General features: G+C 37.5%; 1 protein-coding gene across 3 annotated transcripts in view; it reads left to right on the forward strand.

The window, feature by feature from the left end:
- The window catches only part of AGK (acylglycerol kinase), an 86,324-nt gene that overhangs the window by 40,626 nt on the left and 22,666 nt on the right, over nt 1-23,032 (forward strand). For 2 of the 3 annotated variants that reach the window (XM_060021012.1, XM_060021011.1), the window contains exons 6-10: nt 5,706-5,798; nt 7,514-7,546; nt 8,631-8,672; nt 8,877-8,971; nt 13,815-13,884. In XM_060021012.1, the coding sequence (XP_059876995.1) occupies nt 5,706-5,798; nt 7,514-7,546; nt 8,631-8,672; nt 8,877-8,971; nt 13,815-13,884 (333 nt within the window). The remainder of the gene's footprint in view (nt 1-5,705; nt 5,799-7,513; nt 7,547-8,630; nt 8,673-8,876; nt 8,972-13,814; nt 13,885-23,032) is intronic. The other variant, XM_060021014.1, reaches the window with a different exon arrangement.

Here is a 23,032-nt window from a genome sequence, read left to right on the forward strand (position 1 = left end):
AAAGAAATTTCAAGTTTGAGTAATTAATTTCTTGGTAGTTCTGCAGACAGGTAAACATTTTCTTTCTGGTGAGGAGTTATTTCAGGTGAGGAATTTTAAGTGGTAAAGCTTTAGAATTTTCGAGATTTGGGTAAGAAGAAATGGGGACAAAAATAAATGAGAGGGAATTGTGCTATTTTAGAAGATGCCTCAAGACTCCACTTTCTTGACTTTAAGTGCTATGTGTGTGGTATGTACATAGGTGTGTGTACTTGGTGAAAGTCACTGTTACCATGTTTGTAAATCTATGGTATACCAATTTTTAATATTACACACTTTCATTAAATCATAGAGATTGAACGGTCATTTAGTCCAGTTGACCATGCAATGTTGATGAACTCTCCTCTCCAGCTTGTCCGAGGTGTGGTCTTCTAGTTGTCTGCCTGCAGGGATGGGAGAGTGGGGAAGAAAACTGACATTTATTTCAGGACCTGTAATGCATATTGCAGACTCTACGTATGAGAGATCTGAGAATGGTTATTTAAGACCGATATTTGTTTGTTCCTGGAGTGTTTGGTTGAACTCACAAGGAGAACCATCTGGGCCTGGAGCTTTCTTTGAAGGGAAATTTTTTTGTATATTAACTTTCTTTAATGGCTGTAGAAGTACATCAGGAAGTTCTGTTTCATCTTGAATTAATTTTAATAAGGTAAATTTTTTAAAGGATTTTGTGAATTTCATCTAAGTTTTCAAATTAATAGGCATCAAGTTGTTCATAATATCTTCTTTTTAACTTTTAAATTTCTGTGACATCTGAGATACATCATTTTCTTGCTCAGTATTGTTTTATTGTTTATTTTTCCTTTTTTTTTTTTTTTTTGCCTGCCAGTCATGTGAGAGATGCGTCAATTTAATTAATCCTTTTTGCCGAGAACCATTTCTTGGCTTGTTGATCCTTTCATTAACTTCTGGTCTGTCTTTATTGTTTCCTTCATTCTACTTTCTTTGGCTTTTTTTCTGCTGTTCTTTTTGACATTTTAACTTGGATGTTTATTTCATTAATTTTCACCCTTCTCTTCTGGTGTTTTCTTAGAAAGCTATAAACTTTACTGCTTCAGCTGCATCCTAGGAGTTTTGGTATATAATATTTTCATTATCATTCATTTCTAAATGTTTTCTAATTTTCATCATGATTTTTGTTTGACCTATGAGTTATTTAGCATGTTTTAAAATTTTCAAATCTAAAGTTTTCCCACATCTTTTTGTTAATGGTTTCTGATTTAATTGTGTTATGGTCAAAGAATGTAGTCTATATAATTCCAGTATTTTAAGTTTATTGAGATTTGTTTTGTGGCCTAGCATGTGGTTTGTTTTCATAAATGTTTTATGTAGGCCTAAAAAGAATATATATCAGCTATTGGGTACCATGTTCTATATATGTCCATTCAGTCAAGTCTGTTAGTTGTGTGGCTCAAATCTTACATGTCCTTACTGATTTTTTTCTTCTGTTTGAACTATAGATTATTCAGAAAGAAGTGTTAGAAATATCGCACTAGATAGATTTGTCTGTTTCTCTATGTAGTTTTATCCACTTTTGCTTTTTTATATTTTGAGACTGTCAGTAGATGCATTCACATTTCAAATTATTTCATTTTTCTTGCATGTTGACACTGTCATAGAGTTACTCTCTTTAGCACTAATGCTGTCCTTTACTGTAGTCTATTTTATTTAGTATTGTTAGTACCCATACTAGCTTGCTTTGATTAGTTTTTACCTGGTATAATTTTTACTTATCTTTACTTAAGCCATTTTGTATCCTTATATTTTAATGCATCATTGGTAAAGGCATGAAAACAGGACATTTTAAAGATCCAATGCTTTTTGTGTGTGTGCCTTTTGACTGGACCATATAATCCATTAACATTTATTGTAATTGTTAATGTATTTAGATTTATTTCTATACCAGTTATCTATTGCTACATAACAAACCGCCTTGACAACAGTTTTTCTGCTTACAATTCTGTTGGTCAGCAATCCGCGTTCAGAGCTCTTCTTGTGTTGGTCTCACCTGGGCTCCTCAGTGGCTTGTCTTTTCATGACTTGATAGCTTATTTATTTCCTTTTCTCACCGAATAATATTCCGTCATGTAGATGTACAACAGTTTGTTTATCCATTTACCTATTGAAGGACATCTTGATTGCTTCCAGTTTTGCAGTTATGAATAAAGCTGCCATAAACATTTGTGTGCATGTTTTTGTGTGGACATAATTTTTCAGCTCATTTGGGTAAATACCTAGGAGTGCAGTGACTGTGTTACATGGTATGCTTAGCTTTGTAAGAAACTGGCAGACTGCTTTCCACAAGTGGCTGTACCGTTTTGCATTCCCACTAGCAATTAAGGAGATTTTCTGTTGCTCCACATCCTCATCAGTATTTGGTGTTCTCAGTGTTCAGGGTTTTAGCTATTCTGATAGGTATACAGTAGTTTCTCATTGTCTCAATTTGCAGTTCCCTAATGACATATAACATTGAGCATTTTTTCATCGGTTTATTTTCCATCTGTATATCTTCTTCAGTGAGGTGTCTGTTCAAATCTTTGCTATTTTAATTGAGTTGTTTCTTCTCTTATTGTTGAGTTTTAGAGTTCTTTGAACACAAGTTCTTTATCAGATATGTGTTTCAAAAATATTTTCTCTTATACTGTCTTTTAAAGCTGTGTTTTCATTCTCTTAACAGTATTTTCACAGAGCAGAAGTTTTTAATTTTAAAGAAGTCCAGCTTATCAGTTTTTTTCTTTTGTGGCTCTTGCTTTTGGTGATTTATCTAAAAACTCATCAACAAACCCAGGATCACCTACATCCTGTACTGTGTGATTTTCTAGAAGCTTTATAGTTTTTTATTTGACATTTAGGTCTGTGATCCATTTTCAGTTAATTTTTGTGAAAGGTATAAGGTTCACGTTTTCTGCATCATCAGGCCACTCTTTATCCTTTCTCTTTGTTGCATTTGGAATTTTCCTCTTAAGATCAGAGCCTCAAATGTGTCATCCCTATTAATGTAATCTTTTAAATTATGGTCTGTTAAATCTGTCAATATCTTTTTGAATTTTGGTTCTTTCATTCATGTACTTATCCATATTTATCAATTTGTCTTGCAAATATTTGAGTACCCACTACAAAGTAAGCTCTGTTCTACCTGTTGAGGATACAGTCTGAACAAAACAAGTTTTCCCTCTCTGTCCTCAAAGAGCTTCCACTCAAAGTGTGAAAAGGAGGGATACAGATAAAACACATATACAAATAAACATATGATTTGTCAGATGGTGATGAGAGCCAAGAAGAAAAATCAAGCAGGGTAAGGAGACCAAGAGTAATGGCGGTGTTAGTTTAGTTCAGGAGGCCAAGGAAGGCCAGTCTGGTAAGATGACCTTTGGAAGAGACCTGGGGGAAATGAGTGAGTCATGCTGGTAGGTTGGGGAGAGCATCCAGGCCGAGCGTACTGCACGTTCAGAGGCTCTGCGGAGGAGTGTACTTGGGGCTTGAGGAAGAGTGAGAGGCAAATGCAGTTGGAGGAGAATGAGCAAGGGGAGACAGGAGAAAGGATGAGGTTGAAGAAGTTAGGAGGGGCAAGATTGTCAGGTTTGTATCGTTTATGCATTCAGTCAATTACCTTTCCTCTCTGTTGTTGATAAAGTGTTGTGTAGGAAAAGGCTGAATGGAGAGCCCTAAAGAAATGTCACCAGGAATCTACCTACAATTTGATGTCCCCCCACTGAGCATCTTACTTTGAACGTAGACATTCAATTGCTAATCAGTTCACCCAGTTGTATTCTAGTGTATTGTTCCCACCTATCTCCGCCTTGTCCCCAAGGATATTATCAAATAACTTGCCAGGTGCCTTGCTGAAGACCCAATAGAATGTCTGTCTGGATTTCCTGATCTTCTGATCTAGTAATCTGTCAAAGATGAGGATACTCTGAAATGCCTTGTTCTCGGTGAACCCATGCAGATTCCCAGTGATTTCGGGGTGTTCACAAAGCATCCTTTTAATCAGGATCAACATATATTCTCTCTTTTTAAAAAAATATTTATTTATTTTTGGCTGCGTTGGGTCTTCATTGCTGTGTACGGGCTTTCTTTAGTTGAGGCGAGCGGGGGCTACTCTCCGTTGTGGTGCACGGGCTTCTCTTGCTGCGGAGCACGGACTCTATGTGTGCGGGCTTCAGTAGTTGTGGCATGTGGGCTCAGTAGTTGTGGCGTACGGGCTTAGTTGCTCCGCGGCCTGTGGGATCTTCTTGGACCAGGGCTCGAACCCGTGTCCCCTGCATTGGCAGGCAGATTCCTAACCACTGTGCCACCAGGGAAGTCCCTATATTCTTTTTTAAAAAAGTGAAATATTTGGATTGATTGAGCTCAGTCACCAGAGGGCAGTGATTTAATCAACCATGGGTATGTAATGAAACCGACACAAAAACTCAGAAGGACAGGGTTTGGAGAGCTTCTGGGCTGGTAAACCTGTGGAGATCTGGGGAGAGGTGGTGCGCCCAGAGAGGGCCTGGAGACTCCACACCGCTCCCCCACACACCTTGCCCCATGTACCTCTTCATTTGTCTGTTCATCTGAATCCTTTCTAATAAACTGATAACTGTGAGACAAAAAAAAAAAAAGAAATATTTACAAATGTATAACTGCAAAGCCAGTCATTTCATTTTTCAGGATAAAAGTAGAACCATTCATCGTAAGATTAGATGGTGTTAGTGCAGGACTTTGTTTTTCGTGTGTTGACTGTGACTTAGTGGCCCAGGTGCTTTAGCCCATCTGACATCCAAATCTTTAATTTTTGCCTATTAGTGTGTCTAGTAAAGTGTCAACAGGAGAGAGTGTTTCCTTATTTCAGTATTAGTTGCATTACATTTGTTAAAATTCAGTGTTTGGTTTTAGAGGTGGTGGCTTAGATCATTCATTTAAGTCTACATACGTATCTGAAATGAGGTATCCTCAATACAAATGGTGAGGCTTACATACCATTTAGTCACCATTTTGTGACTGCTTTGAGCCATACCTGTATTTCTTTATGTACAATCATAGCAAAACCACAGTAACCGTTTATGTAGTACAGTGCCAGTTAAGAACAGTTACCTTGCTAGTCGCTTTTCATACTGCTTTCCAACAGTATTAGGAAGAAGCGCTTTTCCCTTCCTCCAGTACACATGATTTCATTGATAAGGAAATTAAGATCCTGAGAGTTTAAGGCCACTCAGCCAAAAAGTAGCAGAGTTGGGATTTAATCTGGGTCTCCTGGGCTCTCAAATCTGTGCTCTTTTTATTACATCTGTTTCTCCTTATTTGCACATACACTTGACTTTCTGCTTGCAGATGAAAGTCACTGGGTAAATGATGTAATAATAGAACGTGCACTGGACTAGAAATGATTCCTCTGACTAGCTGACTGTATAACCGAGACAAATCACTAGGTTTGAGTTTTATTTTTAAAGTAAGGAGCCGCCTAGATGGTTTCTGAGGTCCCTTCCAGCTCTAAAAATATAAAACTATAAAAACCATACATAGTTGCTTTGATAGCTGTTTAGTTTCTCATGTATATCAATTATGTAGAATTTAAGAAAAGGTTCAGTGTGAAACTTTAAAGAAAATATCCCATATTTTTAGACCTTTGGGCCTGTGGCTCTAGGATGATAAATTTACCAAAAGCTTCCTTTGTATTGCAGACAGATTATGAGGGCCAAGCCAAGAAGCTCCTGGAACTGCTGGAAAACACAGATGTGATCATTGTTGCTGGAGGAGATGGGACTTTGCAGGAGGTGTGGCCGCTCTTCTCTTTGAAACCATTTTGAAAGGGAGGAAAATAGAAATTAGGTCTTGGAGCAGTGGCGTAAAGTGGTTATAATTTAAGGAAATTATTTCTTTGTAATCCATTCTTTTTAGGATTGTTTCTCTCTGAAACAAGTATAGCATTACATTTTTCTCATGCACTTTTATTTCATTGCTTCGTATAAATTCTATACCCAGCACATAGAAGGGTTTTTGTTTGATCAGATTTAAGTCGGATAAAATGGAATAAAACAGGGTACAAAATGGTGCTGGGTGTGAAACGCTTTTTATATTTTGAAGACTCTTATGAAGTAGCCCTGTTTGTTAGGGAATCACTGTTTCAATTATGGGAAGGTTTCTTATAAAATAAACTTAAATAACAATTGCCTTTTTAAAAAATGCATCTGTCCATTCTCACTTCATTTCCATCCCATGTAATGTTATCTCCTAATGGTACATTTAGAGGCAGAGGTCTACATGTTCCGATGTATGCGTTGCTTTTGTTCTGCAATTCCATTTCCTTAATGCTTGCTTTGGTCCAATAAGGACAGTAAGTATATTGCCCTGGAAATGCTCTTCTTTACCAGGGCAATAGACTAGAACCTACATTATGTATTGGAAACCCCTAAAGGGCCCAGTGCAGGTGCCCCTCCCACTCAGTCACCCCATCCTGTGTACCATAAGTCACATCCATACCTTGTTTCTCATTGTCTTTTGCCTCTATTTTGGTGGTTTCATTGGTGTTCAGGGACCAGGAGCTATAACAGCGGACAGGGCACTGTCCTGTGTTTGAGTTAGCAATCATGTAAGCCTTAGTAAACTTCTTTTAAAAAGGCTGTGCTAATGATCTTGTAATTGTGTTTATGGATTTTTAATGAAGTGTGAAGAATACGGATAGCATGCCAACAAAGTAATGAAGTGGAACTCACGACAGCCCCATTTAATCCCGAAACTCAGTGAGGCGGGAGATGCGGGAGAAGATTGGCTTTTGCCTTGACTTCACAAAATGTTTTTAAGAAAGAAACCAAATTGTGTATCTGGTATAATCTAGTCATCAAAATATGCCCTGGTTAAAAAAAAGAATTGGAGGGAAATATAGCAAAATATAAACAACTGACTAATGATGTCTGGTGGGTTTATGAGGAAGTATTTTTTCTTCAGGTATTTTTCACAGTTTTTATAAGACCATGGGTATTATAGTTTAAAAATAAAAAATAAATTAAGTAAAAATTCAAATTAAAAATGTCTTTTTATAGAGGGAATACAGTCTCCCTTGTCTTCATATTCATCAGTAAGAAACATTTATTGAGAGCAGGCTTCTCTCTGAGTGTAGCAAAGTGCTGTTTTTTTCCCGATATGTGTACTTCATAGTAGGAAACCAGGATCTTTAGTATAATTGATGTGTACATCACATTTATACCCATCTTATAGAACTTAAAATGTAATTTTACTAATATAATGTGGAAGTTTTATAATTATTTTATCTTAGCCTTTATAGTACTATTGTTCCTAGGTGGAGAATAAAATCTAATCTAGCTCTGATCTTATTGGAGAAAAGTTTGTGCTTTAAGAGCCAATACATCTTTTGACATAGTTTCTAGGAAGAAAACAGGAACAAGTTTGTGGTCCATGAAAATTGAATCCAATTCTTTTATGATAAAGGAAGTACAAGTTGTTCATAATAATTTTTTTAAAACATTTGTAGGTTATAACTGGAGTTCTTCGAAGAGCAGATGAGGTGAGCTTTAAAATAAGAATCATTGCATTTTGACTTTTACTTTCCTGTTTTAATCTCTCTTTATTTCTTTCTTTTACCCTTTCTCCCCTTTTTATATTTTAAGATGGGCACAAGTTGTGCTTCCTCAGACTTTAGAAAATAAAGTACTTCTGCCTATGTCATAGAACACTTTTATTAACTCATGGTGGACTTTTCTGCTTTGGGGATCCAGGGTATCCAATGGCTTTTACCAAGAGTTGTTTAAAATATAAAATTTCCCCATAGAATCTTTTCTTCAAAGGATTCCTTCATTAATAAATTGTGGTATATTCATATATTGGGAGCCATACAACAGTTAAAATGAATGAACTAGGTTTATAAATATCTACGTGGTAAATCTAAAAAATATTCAATAAAAAAAGGCAGGTTGCCAAAGTATTTTATGCATTTCTATAAATTTTTAAAATTCAGAAAACAAAGGTACTCTTAATAGATGCCTAAACTATGTAGTAAAAGGGTAACAATGTGAATGGAAAGGAATCACACCCACCTCACGATAAAGGCTTCCTCTAGGAAGGGAAAGGGGAGTAGGATGAGAAGGGACTTGAGTTGTATCTGCATCACTTTATTTCTTAAAACTCTGAAGCAAATATGGCAAAATGTAATATTTGTTAAATCTGGGTCTTGGGTACATGGGTATTCGTGAGATTACTTTAAATTATTATAGAAAAATGTGATAAAATATTTTATAAGTAACAACAAGAAAGAAGATCCTTCACAGTCCCTTTAGTAATAGTAGACTGAGCTCAAGATAATCTTTAGGAACCTTGCGGTATCTGTTTATTTGTGGCCTTTAATTAAGTCCTCTACTATGCCATTCTTCTGCTACTTGACCTTGCTTATTCTCTTAGCCTTGTTTATACTTGAGGTAGTTTATAAGGCACTTTCACCTGTCCTCAGTCACTGTACAAATGTTAGACATTTTTAGTTGAATTCTATCTGCAACTTTGTCAAATAGTGTGGCAACGTAATACAGTCTGTCACAATCATGCATTTATCTAATATCTAAGACCCTCATTTTCTTAACCAAATTTCTTTCAACCAGTTGCCATTAGTGAGCACCCAAATATTCCTTCCAAATTTGAAGGTATGTTGTTTTCATGAACTGCCTTGTTCTAGAACCTGCTTCCTCAGTATTACCTGGTTGCTTGTCTAGGGGTGTGGGAAGGAAGGCTGGGAGGCAGGCCCAGGGTCAGTTACTTTGTCATAGTGGACACACCTGTGCCTCTCTGTTCAACCTCATTTTCTGACCATAACAATAAAACTTTGCTCTTGTTTTCTTCCTCGCCAGGCTACCTTCAGTAAGATTCCCATTGGATTTATCCCACTGGGCCAGACCAGTAGTTTGAGTCAGACACTCTTTGCCGAAAGTGGAAACAAAGTCCAGTAGGTTGTCAATGTGGGATGGTAGCATTTGTGGGTAAGCGAGCCTGGGAATGGAGAATTCACACGTGTGATATAATTTTCTTTTTGAGTTTTGATAGCCTGAAACTTCAGATCATTAAGAGGAAGAGATCAGAGTTCAAGCGTTGGGTTGATTGGGAAGTTTCTCTGTTGGGTTGCGGGACCCTGGTGATCTCATGTTAAGTCCTCAGGTCAGGTATGGAGATGAATACTGATGTCCTTCTGACACTTATGAAGGTAGCTTCGCTGATCCAAGCATACTGTTTGTGTGCTTTTGTGTTGTAAGATTCTCTGGTGAAGACATACTTGCTGTGATCATTTGTTTGCTTTAAGTGTGTATGATGACAAATAGCAAGTTCCCTGCGGAGACTGGGCCAGCAGCAGCCTTGGCTCCATTACCTTGATAATATAAGTAGCTAAAACAACCAAATATAGTTACGTCCTTTAGGGAATGCCAAAAGTGGAAGGCAGTGTGGATAAAGTAGACAGAGGAAGTAGTGCAACCCTGACATTAAATTAAATTGTTGTGAGTCTAATAGTGTCCTCAGGAGTCAGGCAAGTTGCTGTTATTGCTCTTTTCTTTCAAAAGCATTATGTAAACAAAGATTTAGTCTTTCAGGAAGATGGGAATCTTGAATTTGAGTCATGGCTTTGATAATGATTAAAAATATAATCTTGGACAAATCATTTTCAGGCAGGTTCTCATTGTCAGTTGCCTGATCTTTAATGTAAGCTTTGTGATACATTGGGGGAGGTCAATAAAAAATATTTGTTGAATGAATGAATTGAAATCTTCTCAAGACATTTCTTGTTATAACCTTCTAGAATCAATAACAATAATAATACTCAGGTGATTTTCTGTTTTGGATTTTTTTTCTGCTTTGGGATTTTTATTTTAGATTGAGGTATAGTTGACATAAAACATATTAGTTTCAGGTGTATAACACAGTGATTTGATATTTATATGCCACCACAATAATTATAGTTAACATCTGTCACCATTCAATAGTTACAGAATAGTTTTTCCTTGTGATGAGAACTTTTAAGATATACTCTGTTAAAAACTTTCAGACATGTAATACAGTATTATTAACGTTAGTTGCCATGCTATACGTTCCATCCCTATGACTGACTTATTTTTTATAAATTTATTTATTTATTTATTTATTTTTGGCTGTGTTGGGTCTTTGTTTCGATGACTGACTTATTTTATAACTTGACTCCCTTCGCCCTTTTTACCAACCTCCCACACCCTACCTCTGACAACCATCAATCTGTTCTCTGTATCATCTATGAACTCGATTTTTTAAATTTTTAATTTAATTTAATTTATTTTTTGGCTGCATTGGGTCTTCGTTGCTGCATGCAGGCTTCCTCTAGTTGCTGCGATGGGGGGCCACTCTTCCTAGCGGTGCACGGGCTTCTTGTTACAGTGGCTTTTTGTTGTGGAGCACGGGCTCTAGCGCACAGGTTTCAGTATTTGTGGCGTGTGGGCTTCAGTAGTTGTGGCTCGCGAGCTCTAGAGTGCAGGCTTCAGTAGTTGTGGCGCACTGGCTTCAGTAGTTGTGGCTCGCAGGCTCTAGAGCGCAGGCTCAGCAGTTGTGGCGCACGGGCTTAGTCGCTCCATGGCATATGGGATCTTCTCGGACCAGGGCTCAAACCCGTGTCCCCTGCATTGGCAGGCGGATTCTCAACCACCACCACAAGGGAAGTCCCTTGTTTTGTTTTGTTTTTTTAAAGATGCCACCACATATAAGATATCATACAGTATTTGTCTTTCTTTGTCTGACTTAACTTCACTTAGTATAATACCCTCCAAGTCCATCAGTGTTGTTGCAGATGGCAAAATTTCATTCTTTTTTATTGCTGAATAGTATTCCAGTGTATGTGTGTGTGCACACAAACGTATATATATATATATATGTATCTCACATATATATCACATCTTCTTTATTCATTCATCTGTCAATGGACACTTAGCTTGTTTCCATATCTTAGCTACTGTAAATAATGCTGAACAACAAACATGGGTGCGTATATCTTTTGAGTTAGTGTTTTCGCTTTCTTCGGATAAATACCCAGAAGTGGAATTGCTGGATCATATGGTAGTTCCATTTTTAATTCTTTGAGGAACCTCCATACTGTTTTCCATAGTGGCTGCACCAATTTACATTCCCAGCAACAGTGCAGGAGGGTTCCCTTTTCTCCACATCCTCTACGATACTTGTTATTTCTTATCTTTTTGATAATAGCCATTCTAACAGGTGTGAGGTGATGTCTCATTGTGTTTGGATTTGCATTTCCCTGGTTGTTAATGATGCTGGGCATCTTTTCATGTACCTGTTGGACATCTGTATGTCTTCTCTGGAAAAATGTCGATTCCAATTATCTACCCAGTTTTCAAGTGGATTTTTTTTTCTGTTGAGTTGTATGAGATCTTTATATATTTTGTATATTAACCACTTACCAGATATATGACTTGCAGATATTTTCTCCCATTCAATAGGTTGCCTTTTCATTTCATTGATGGTTTTCTTTGCTGCACAGAAGGTTTTTAGTATCATGTAGCCCCACTTACTTATTTTTACCTTTATTGCTTTTGCTTTTGGTGTTAGATTCAAAAATCATTGCCGGGCTTCCCTGGTGGCGCAGTGGTTGAGAGTCCTCCTGCTGATGCGGGGGACATGGGTTCGTGCCCTGGTCTGGGAGGATCCCACATGCCGCGGAGCAGCTGGGCCCGTGAGCCATGGCTGCTGGGCCTGCGCGTCCAGAGGCCGCAGCAGTGAGAGGCACGCATACCGCAAAAAAAAAAAAAAAAAAAAAAAAAAAAAAAAATCATTGCCAAGTCTTATGTCAAGAAGCTTACCTTCTATGTTTTCCTCTAGAAGTTTTATGGTTTCAGGTCTTATTACATTCAATTCTTTAATCCATTTTGAGCTAATCTTTGTGTATGGTGTAAGCTAGTGGTCTAGTTTCATTCTTTTGCATGTGGCTGTCCAGGTCTGCTTTGGGATTTTGAATAGGCTGGTTTTGTGGATTTGTTTTTGCTGTTGTAGTTTTAGGAGTCATCTTTTATCTTTTAACTTTTTTTTTTAGATAAAAACCTTGCTCCATATATCAAACACCAGGCATAAGCATAGACATATATCAGGCCTTTATTAAAACGTCTCTCATGCTTCAAGCCTTAGTCTGATGGGGAGGGTTCAGCTCTTTACCAATCATCCTGCAGCCTAATGTGGCATTTCAGTTTGCCATATTTTTTTCCCAGTTTAGAATTTCTGAGGGGCTATAAATATGACAAACAATGAATCAAACATCTTTTCTTATCTGAGACAAATCCTATCTGGTTTGGGTCTTGGTTACTTTAGATAGCTAGTCTTTCCCCCTGTCAGTATAGATTATTAGAACTGCTTGCAAGCATTACCAGATATGCCAGTGATGCAGAGGTAGGACATGTCCCTTAGAGAACACCTCACCTATCCAAAAGCCAGTGTCTGTGCAGTGTGGCTGCCCTCAAGGTCTTAAATAGCCTTCAGTTTTTTAGGAGCTGATTTTCCCTGTAGTTAAACTAATGTTGTTGCTGCTTCTATTTATAATTTAAAGATTTATAAGACTTAATTTATAAGCATGCCCCAGGGCTCTTAGATAATTAAGTCAGTCTGCCCTGGGTTCATAATTTTGTAGACCTCTTAACATGGCAGATGCCTGAGGCCACCTAAAAGAACAAGGCTTTGCTTTTTGCATTGCTGTCGAGATTTGTTGTACCATAATTACTACAGAAGAAAAAGGAATTTTGAATTTGGAATGTTGCAGATAAATAATCCTAAAAAATAGCTGTTTCGTGCTACAGTGCTGCTTTATTTAGAACTTTCAATTATTGCTGGAGAATGATAAATTTAAGGTTGCATTTTAACCATCTTCTGCCAAGGAATTTTGAAAAAGAATTAATAGAAAAAGGCATTTTTCATTTGGAACATTTTTTAAAGGTCAGCCTCTCAAAAGCACTTCTTAAACCTCTTAATGTGCTAGGTACTACTCAGAGCGAGCACAAAGCTTTAGGATTCTTTCTAATAACTTCCTTTGAAATTAATGTATTCATATCAAATTAATCTAAACTGGTGAACATGTGTCTTGCTTTCTCCTAAATTGAATCTCATTTTCTAAACTGCTGCCTACTTCCCAGATAGCAACTGTATTGGAGGGAAAATGGGATAAAGATATGTTGATAGAGAAATATGAGAAAGTAAAGTAGGCTGTTTCTTAAGTTTCAACTTGCTTCCTAGGGAACCCAGAATGTAATCCAAGCATTGGAGTTAATGTGTATATTTTGGGGATTTATTATATTTTGCTAAGATAACTCCAGCAAATCCTGTCCTTTAGCTATCCTTCAGATTATTAGAGTAAAAAGGAATATGGTTTTTGAAGTGCTTGACTTTCATTCTCTTACAATGAATGAAAGATGTATTATTATTTATTTATCATATTTTCCAGTGATAAAAGTCAGACACAATGTAGAGACTCAATAAATGTGAGGTAAATAAATGATTGGTGCCTTGCATAAACTTCTCTTTGCCAAAGCCTTCTCTTTGAGTCTGTATCAGAGCCTTCCACTAGATTTGTATCAGTAATTATTTTATACACCTTTGTTCTGCTTTCTTGGAATATTTTGAAAGAATTTGTCTTTTTCTTGACCCAGCTATTAGTTCTCTGGGTAGGAGTGTGGTTGTGTGTGTGTGTGTGTGTGTGTGTGTGTGTGTGTGTGTGTGTTGGGGGAGATGTTGCTTATTTTTCACAACATGATCATTTCCTTCTTGTTATCTTTTAGACATATTACAGATGCTACACTTGCCATTGTGAAAGGAGAGACAGTTCCACTTGATGTCTTGCAGATCAAGGTAAGATCTTTTCATCAGAGTTTGAAAAAATTAACAAAGTAATACACACTTTAAAAAAAATATAGTAGTTCAAATAAGATTGTAAGGAACACAACTGTTCTTCTTCTTACCCTTTCCTATGTGCAGTATAACCCCCAGAGAAGATAGTTTTACCTGTTTGTTCTAGTTATCACTAATTAGTATGCTCGTGATGCTACTTTTAAAAATTGTGGTTAAAAAAAAAAACCCACAAAACATGAAATTTACGATCAGAACCATTTTTAGGTGTATAATTCAGTTTAAGTATATAATACTACTTTTTGGTTTATCAGTTTTAGACCTTATCTCTTGGCCTCTTATCAGAAGTCCTCTGTATCGCCTCTCAGTATGGTTGTATCATGATTTTTAGTTCCTCTGATTACCTTTGGCCCACAAGTAATTTTCCTGTTTTATATGGTTGTTTTGAGTATTAAAAGAGCTAATAAATATAACGCACTTAGGACAGCACCCGATTTCATCTCACCTGTTTGCATGGTGGCCACCTCTCTATCTCATGCCCTGCCAAAGGCTCTGCCTTTCTCGTGGCCCATCTGTCTTTTCGAGGGCCTTCTCTTTGGGATTCAGGTTACTTGGTTGTCTTGCATTGTCAGCTCTCTGATGGGCTTGAGAATAATTATGATTCTGTAGATTATCAGGCTTTTCCTCATTTTTAGGGTGGGAACAATGTTCCTTGTTGCTTCCTACATCCTAGAGAGGAGCAGAACTTCCCATTTTTCTATTGGGTTGTCTAACATTTTCTTACTGATTTGTAGATGAGCTCATGAATTACTCTAGAAAGACATTTGCTCGCTTTGCCCACTGAAGGGGCCTAAAGGCAGTGACACCCAACAACAACGAGCATATCTGGCATCCAGATTTTGGTCTCTAAGTACCATTCCCTAATAAAACTTAACAGGATCCTGTGAAAAGATGTCTTTCAGAGGCAGGGCAAGAATAAGGCAAAGAACTACTCAAAAACTGATGAAGACAACGCAAAATAGGAGGCAGCCTGATGGTACCCTATTGGCCAATTTTGGGCTGGTTTGGACATCAAAAAGAATAATGCTAGTGGATTATAATACATTAAATAAGAATGATGAATCTATAGTTATGTTACAGAAGAATTGCCAAATTGTAAATGTATAAGATACGACAGAGTTAGAGAATTACCATTGGGCAATCACTGATGAAATCACTAATTCAAACAGGGATCATGAATGGATGCTACACACATTGGATAAAAGGTCGTTGAGAAACAAATATCCACACAGTCTCAGATGATCGCAAGTTACTTAATAATTACAAAGGGAAAAAGTACCTTTATAGTAGAGAGATCTAGCATACACCACCTTAACCAGGTGATCAAACAGCATCACCAATCATGGGACAGATGGACATTATCTGCCTCCGGATGTGATGTATTGAGAAGGGTACAACATCACCTACGTAGTTTTCTGCCCCAAACATTAGTCTTAATCTAACTGACTCTAATAATGAGAAAACAATCAAATCCAAATTGTAGGACATTCTAAAAACAACCATTGATTTGGCTTCTTCAAAAATGTCAGTGTCACGAAATCTAAAAGAAGATAGTCTGTTCAAGATTAAGGGAAACTAAAGAAATATCATAATGAAGTCCAGTACGAGATCCTGGACTGGAAAAATGAAAAACAGTGTCAGCTGTAAAAGACATCAGAGATATTTTAATATGGATGATATATTAGATGTTATATGCCAGTGTGAGAGTTCTTGAGAGTGACAGTGGTGTTATGGTTATGTCTGTGTATGTCCTTGTTCTTGGGAGATACATGCTGAAATAGTTAGGAGTGAAAGGTCATGAAGCCTGCAATTTATTTGCAAATGATTTAACAATACTACAAACTATACACACAGAGATAAAGCTAACGTGGGGAAATGTTGGCCTGGTGAAGCTGGGTGAGAGGTAAATATGGTGTTCATTGCACGTATAAAAGGTTTTTTGGTTTGACATCTTACCAATATTAAAATTTTGGAGGGAAGAAGACCCAATAGCCATTCCTGATTCCTGATCAGAATCTTCTCTCTAAAAAGGGTTTAATTCCTAGGGAAAAGATATTCTCGCTTGATGGTAGTTAAGTATCTATTCCTTCTTCATCTAAGTTTCTTCTTTTTCCCCCTGGAAAAGGCAGGTTCGTAAGAAGGCTGAGCCATAAAGCCAAATAATCCTATAAACAGCGAATCCTGCCTACTTTACTCAGGTTCAGCCTCAGAATGTACCAGCTGCATTCAGGTTGTCCTCCAAAGGCTATGCACATTGTATATGCATGCAAGTTTCCTAGTATCTGTGGAAGAAGCCTCCGTACTGTGTCATGATTCCAAACTTCAGTCCTAAAATGTCGTTCCTAGTTATATGGCATTTGCTATATGCACGTTTACGGTTGATGAACCCGTGAACTTGCAACCCATTTCCCTTTTATTTTCCTTTGTGCTTTATGCAGTGATATCTGGACTCTCCACCATGACCTTGTTGGTCAGGGTAAAAGCGATTTAAGTTGCAGTTGATTCTTTAGCATCTAATAAAGCTTAATCGTTTTCACAAAATGTGCTGAAAGGTATGTTAACCTGGAAAAGAGACTACAGATCAGCATCCATTATTTTATTGTTGCTGTCAAAGGAGTGAATCAGGGTAGGTCTCTTAATAACCGAGTGATTTACTGCTTCTTATATATGTGTGAGAAGTAATACATTCTAGAGTAATTAGGATTTAACTGAACATTCTTGACTGTGCTTGCATTTAAATGTCTCTTGTCTCCTTTATCTTTTTCTTTCAAATATACTGATTCTGTGAATTGATGAAACCAGTGTCAAATTTAACACAGGCTCTGTATATTGGTAACACACCCCAGGAAGCAGAAAACTTTTAAAATCAATTCCTAGAAAACATAGTATGGTAGCCTCTACTGTAGTTTCTGAGGCACCCAGCTAGGCTGAATTTGTCTTCTCTTTTTTCTTTATTTCTGGAAATTGCTTTCAGAGTGTGGTGAAAAGCATTGCAGATGAAGCCTGATACCAGATTCCTCTTCTTTTAAAAAACAAACTGAAACACAATTAAACATATAATGGAAGATTCTCCAAAAAGAAAAGAAATAGTCCTTGGAAGCTATAATAGTGCTTTATGTTTTCATTGTATAGTGTGAGTTCGCTTCTCCTTAGGACTTCTGACTCAGTGAGGGAGGCAAGATGTGTATTAGTATCTTCATTGGACAGATTTTTTAAAAAGGGTTATCTGATCATGTGACTAGTTGTGCTGTAGACAGAAGTAGAATAAGGATTTTCTGTCTTACAGTCCATTGCTTTTTCCTTCACTGCTTTGTCTAGGTGGGATCACTCTTGGCCTGTCACATGATTTTTAAAGGGCAGTTTTCCCACGTGGACATCTACAATGCCTGGAAGTTGACTTTAAAGTAACTACTGTAAAGATTTATGGAATTCTTCCTAGTTCTTTCTTTTTGGTCTCTCAGTTCGACTCAGACCCTGCCGACCCAGAACCAAATGAGGAAGATAGGGGAGGTGGTGAGAGTGAGACTCTCCCCCTTTCCCCTGTCTTTCATTCCTGGATTCCTTCTGTTAAAGCCCCAGCTCTGATCATTCTCATACGACGATGCTTAGAGCTGCTCCTGAGCTCCTTCTGCCTTGATTCTTTTTCTTCATCTAGAATCCCTAAAATCCATAGGTCGGGCAGTTGTCTAGTTGACCAGGATCGTTTTCTTGTCACTGTTCCTTAAATTCTGTTGCACCCAGCTCTCCCAGTTGTTTTCCTCTGCAGAGCATGAGGTCATTTCCCCTCAGGGATTTGCTCTGTCCAGGGGAGCCTCTGACTTGGAGCAGCATATCTCCTTTGCTGCTAAGGCCTGGCTGCATGCCTGTCTTTCTGTACAGTACCTGTTCTTGTTTTCTCATCTCTCCATCTCATAATCTGACTGTTGCCCAGAACTTCACTGGCCTAAGATACAGTGGTGCTTTGTCTGTTGGCTTCCACTCTGTTCAGCTGACCTTGCTTATTTTTCCTGTGCTTGTGTGTCCTCCAGCTGGGACCAGTGTCTTCACTACTGGCCTCTGCTGAATCCTGAGGGCTCCGTGCCCATCTGCTTTTCTAGACTCTTCACATTCTTCACACTCCTTTCCTACCCCTTGCTGGAACATAGCAACTCAATTCCGTGGAACCTTAAGGTTGCAAGGCTTTTCGGTTAATCTTAACAGAAGAGTCCCAAAATTCTTCCCCCTACATGAAGAAAGGGAAAATGGTTTTAGAGCACCAGTCAGGAAATCTTGAGTACTTAGCTCAGCACTTCTCGCTTCCACTACATGCTTTAGAACAGCATTTCCCTAAGGAATATTACTTATGCAAGATGTCTTCCCAGAGGAGGGCTGAACAGTTAACAACTCAGGAAAGCTGTATATTGTATTTCTTCTTTTGGACATTTATAATGTACATTAACATATTAAAGACTCTAAAAAGAATTGCAGTAAACATAACTTCTTTCAAACCAAATAAGTTTGATATTTCCCAACTTATTTCAACATGGAATCTTCTATCATCATCATCATCATCATATCATCATCATCATCAGCTGTAACACTTAACATCTTAAGAAACATTTGGGAAATGTTCCCATTGATACAGCAAACTATTCACATAGTGTTAATTCTCTCCCTTAGGCTAGAGCGCCTTTTCTCCTCGTTTCTTTTCTTTCTCTCTACTTTCTTCCCACCCTCCCCAATCTCGGTGCTTTATTTAGTTTTCCTTTTTGGGGAAGGACTGGGGAAATCACTGTAGTATGCACTTATTACTGTAATATAGTGTCCTTCCTCAAGGGACCTGATTTCTCTCTCTCTCTTTTTTTCTAATTAGCATGCATCTTCCCTAGTCCAGTACTGTATGATTCAGCCTTGTTCCTTCTCTTTCAATACTATATAGTGCTTAGCTCACTCTTGGGAACCTCCTAGGTAGATCTGAAAAAATTATAATGAATAAATAAAAGAATGAATCCAGGAATTATACAGATATAGATATAGATACACATACATATAAATGCTGGATCAAAAAACATAGTTAGATTGCAATAAAAAAATTCCTCCCACCCCCTATTCCCTGCCTCTGGCAACCACCAATCTGTTTTCTGTATCATCTATAAGCTTGTTTTCTTTGTTGTTATGTTTTGTTCTTTTAGATTTCACATGTAAGAGAGATCGTACAGTATTTGTCTTCCTCTGACTTACTTCACTTAGCACAGTGCCCTCAAGGTCCATCCATGTTGTCCCAAATGGCAAGTTTCCATTCTATTTTATGGCTAAATAATATTCCTGAGTCTCTGTGTGTGTGCATGCGTGTGTGTGTGCGTGCCACAGTTTCTTTATCCATTCATCTGTCGATGGACACTTAAGTTGTTTCCGTATCTTGGCTATTGTAGTTAATGCTGCAGTGAACATGGGGGTGCATGTATCTTTTTATTTAAAAAATTTTTTATACAGCAAGTTCTTAGTAGTTATCCATTTTATACATATTAGTGTATATATGTCAACATCAATCTCCCAATTCATCCTACCACCACCCCACCACCACCACTTTCCCCCCTTGGTGTCTATAGGTTGTTCTCTACATCTGGGTCTCTATTTCTGCCCTGCAAACCGGTTCACCTGTACCATTTTTCTAGGTTCCACATATATGCGTTAATATATTTGTTTTTCTCTTTCTGACTTACTTCACTCTGTATGACAGTCTATAGGTCCATCCACGTCTCTACAAATGACCCAATTTCATTCCTTTTTGGGGCTGAATAATATTCCATTGTATATATGTACCACATCTTTATCCATTCATCTGTTGATGGACATTTAGGTTGCTTCCATGAGTTAGATATTGTAAATAGTGCTGCAGTGAACATTGGGGTGCATGTGTCTTTTTGAATTATGGTTTTCTCAGAGTATATGTTCAGTAGTGGGATTGCTGGGTCGTATGGTAGTTCTATTTTTAGTTTTTTAAAGAACCTCCATACTGTTCTCCATAGTGGCTGTATCCATTTACATTCCCACCAACAGTGCAAGAGGGTTCCCTCTTCTCCACAGCCTCTCCAGCATTTGTTGTTTGTAGGTTTTCTGATGATGTCCATTCTAACTGGTGTGAGGTGATACCTCATTGTAGTTTTACGCGCAGGCTTAGCGGCCATGACTCACGGGCCCAGCCGCTCCGCGGCATGTGTGATCTTCCCACGAACCCGTGTCCCCTGCATCGGCAGGTGGACTCTCAACCACTGCGCCACCAGGGAAGCCCCTCATTGTAGTTTTGATTTGCATTTCTCTAATAATTAGTGATGTTGAGCAGCTTTTCTTGTGCTTCTTGGCCATCTGTATGTCTTCTTTGGAGAAATGTCTATTTAGATCTTCTGCACATCTTTGGATTGGGTTGTTTGTTTTTTTAATATTGAGGTGCATGAACTGTTTATATATTTTGTAGATTAATCCTTTGTCCGTTGATTCTTTGCGAATATTTTCTCCCATTCTGAGTGTTGTCTTTTTGTCTTGTTTGTAGTTTCCTTTGCTGTGCAAAAGCTTTTAAGTTTCATTAGGTCCCATTTGTTTATTTTTGTTTTTATTTCCATTACTCTAGGAGGTGGATCAAAAAAGATCTTGCTGTGATTTATGTCCAAGAGTGTTCTTCCTATGTTTTCCTCTATGAGTTTTATAGTGTTCGGTCTTACATGTAGGTCTCTAATCCATTTTGAGTTTATTTTTGTGTATGGTGTTAAGGAGTGTTCTAATTTCATTCTTTTACATGTAGCTGTCCAGTTTTCCCAGCACCACTTATTGAAGAGACTGTCTTTCCTCCATTGTATATCCTTGCCTCCTTTGTCATAGATTAGTTGACCGTAGGTGTGTGGGTTTATCTCTGGCCTTACTATCCTGTTCCATTGATCTGTATTTCTGTTTTTGTGCCAGTACCATATTGTCTTGATTACTGTAGCTTTGTAGTATAGTCTAAAGTCAGGGAGTCTGATTCCTCCAGTTCCGTTTTTTTCCCTCAAGACTGCTTTGGCTATTCGGGGTCTTTTGTGTCTCCATACAAATTTTAAGATTTTTTGGTCTAGTTCTGTAAAAAATGCCACTGGTAATTTGATAGGGATTGCATTGAATCTGTAGATAGCTTTGGATAGTATAGTCATTTTCACAATATTGATTCTTCCAATCCAAGAACGTGGTATATCTCTCCATCTGTTTGTGTCATCTTTGATTTCTTTCATCAGTGTCTTATGGTTTTCTGAGTACAGGTCTTTTACCTCCTTAGGCAGGTTTATTCCTAGGTGTTTTATTCTTTTGGTTGCAATGGTGAATGGGAGTGTTTCCTTAATTCCTCTTTCTGATCTTTCGTTGTTAGTGTATAGGAATGCAAGGGATTTCTGTGCGTTAATTTTGTATCCTGCAACTTTACCAAATTCATTGATTAGCTCTAGTGGTTTTCTGGTGACATCTTTAGGATTCTCTATGTATAGTATCATGTCATCTGCAAACAGTGACAGTTTTACTTCTTTTCCAATTTGTATTCCTTTTATTCTTTTTCTTCTCTGATTGCCATAGCTAGGACTTCCAAAACTATGATGAATAATAGTGGCTTGTTCCTGATCTTAGAGGGAATGCTTTCAGCTTTTCACCATTGAGAATGATGTTGGCTGTGGGTTTGTTATATATGGCCTTTATTATGTTGAGGTAGGTTCCCTCTATGCCCACTTTCTGGAGAGTTTTTATCATAAATGGGTGTTGAATTTTGTCAGAAGCTTTTTCTCCATCTATTGAGATGATCATATGGTTTTTATTCTTCAGTTTGTTAATATGGTGTATCACATTGCTTGATTTGCATATATTGAAGAATCCTTGCATCCCTGGGATAAATCCCACTTGATCATGGTGTATGATCCTTTTAATGTGTTGTTGGATTCTGTTTGTAGTAGTTTGTTGAGGATTTTTGTATCTATATTCATCAGTGATATTGTTCTGTCATTTTCTTTTTTTGCAGTATGTTTGTCTAGTTTTGGTATCAGGGTGATGGTGGCCTCATAGAATGAGTTTGGGAGTGTTCCTTCCTCTGCAATTTTTTGGAAGAGTTTGAGAAGGATGGGTGTTAGCTCTTCTCTAAATGTTTGACAGAATTCACCTGTGAAGCCATCTGCTCCTGGACTTTTGTTTGTTGGAAAATTTTTAATCACAGTTTCAATTTCATTACTTGTGATTGGTCTGTTCATATTTTCTATTTCTTCCTGGTTCAGTCTTGGAAGGTTATACCTTTCTAAGAATTTGTGCATTTCTTCCAGGTTGTCCATTTTATATTGGCATAGAGTTGCTTGTAGTAGTCTCTTACGATGCTTTGTATTTCTGCGGTGTCTGTTGCATATATCTTTTGAGTTAACGTTTGTGTTTTCTTTGGATAAATACCTAGAAGTGGAATTGCTGGATCACATGGTAGCTCTGTTTTTAATTCTTTGAGGAACTTCCATCCTGTTTTCCATAGTGGCTGCACCAATTTACATTCCCACCAGCATGCCCAAAGTTTCCCTTTTCTCCACATTCTCAACAACGCTTGTTTTTTCTTGTCTTTTTGATGATAGCCATTCTAATAGGTGTGAAGTGTTATCTCATTGTGGTTTTCATTTGCCTTTCTCTGATGATTAATGATGCTGGGCATCAGTATGTCTGTTTCTATGCTTTGCCCATTTTTCAAGTGGATTGCTTTTTTTTTTGTTTGTTTTCTATTGAGTTATATGAGTTCTTTATATATTTTGGATACTAACCCCTTATCAGATATATGATTTGCAAACATTTTCTCCCATTCAGTAGGTTGCCTTTTTATTTTGTTGATGGTTTCCTTTGCTGAACAGAAGGTTTTTAGTATGATGTAGCCCCACTTATTTATTTTTGCTTTAGTTGCTTTTGCTTTTGGTGTCAGATTTAAAAATCATTGCCAAGACTTATGTCAGGAAGCTTACCCCATATGTTTTCTTCTAGGAGCTTTATTGTTTTAGATCTTATACTGAAGTCTTTAATCCATTTTGAATTAATTTTTTTATGTGGTGTAAGATAGTGGTCCAGTTTCATTCTTTTG

The sequence above is a fragment of the Delphinus delphis genome, chromosome 9 (assembly GCF_949987515.2).
Source record: "Delphinus delphis chromosome 9, mDelDel1.2, whole genome shotgun sequence".
NCBI lineage: Eukaryota > Metazoa > Chordata > Mammalia > Artiodactyla > Delphinidae > Delphinus > Delphinus delphis.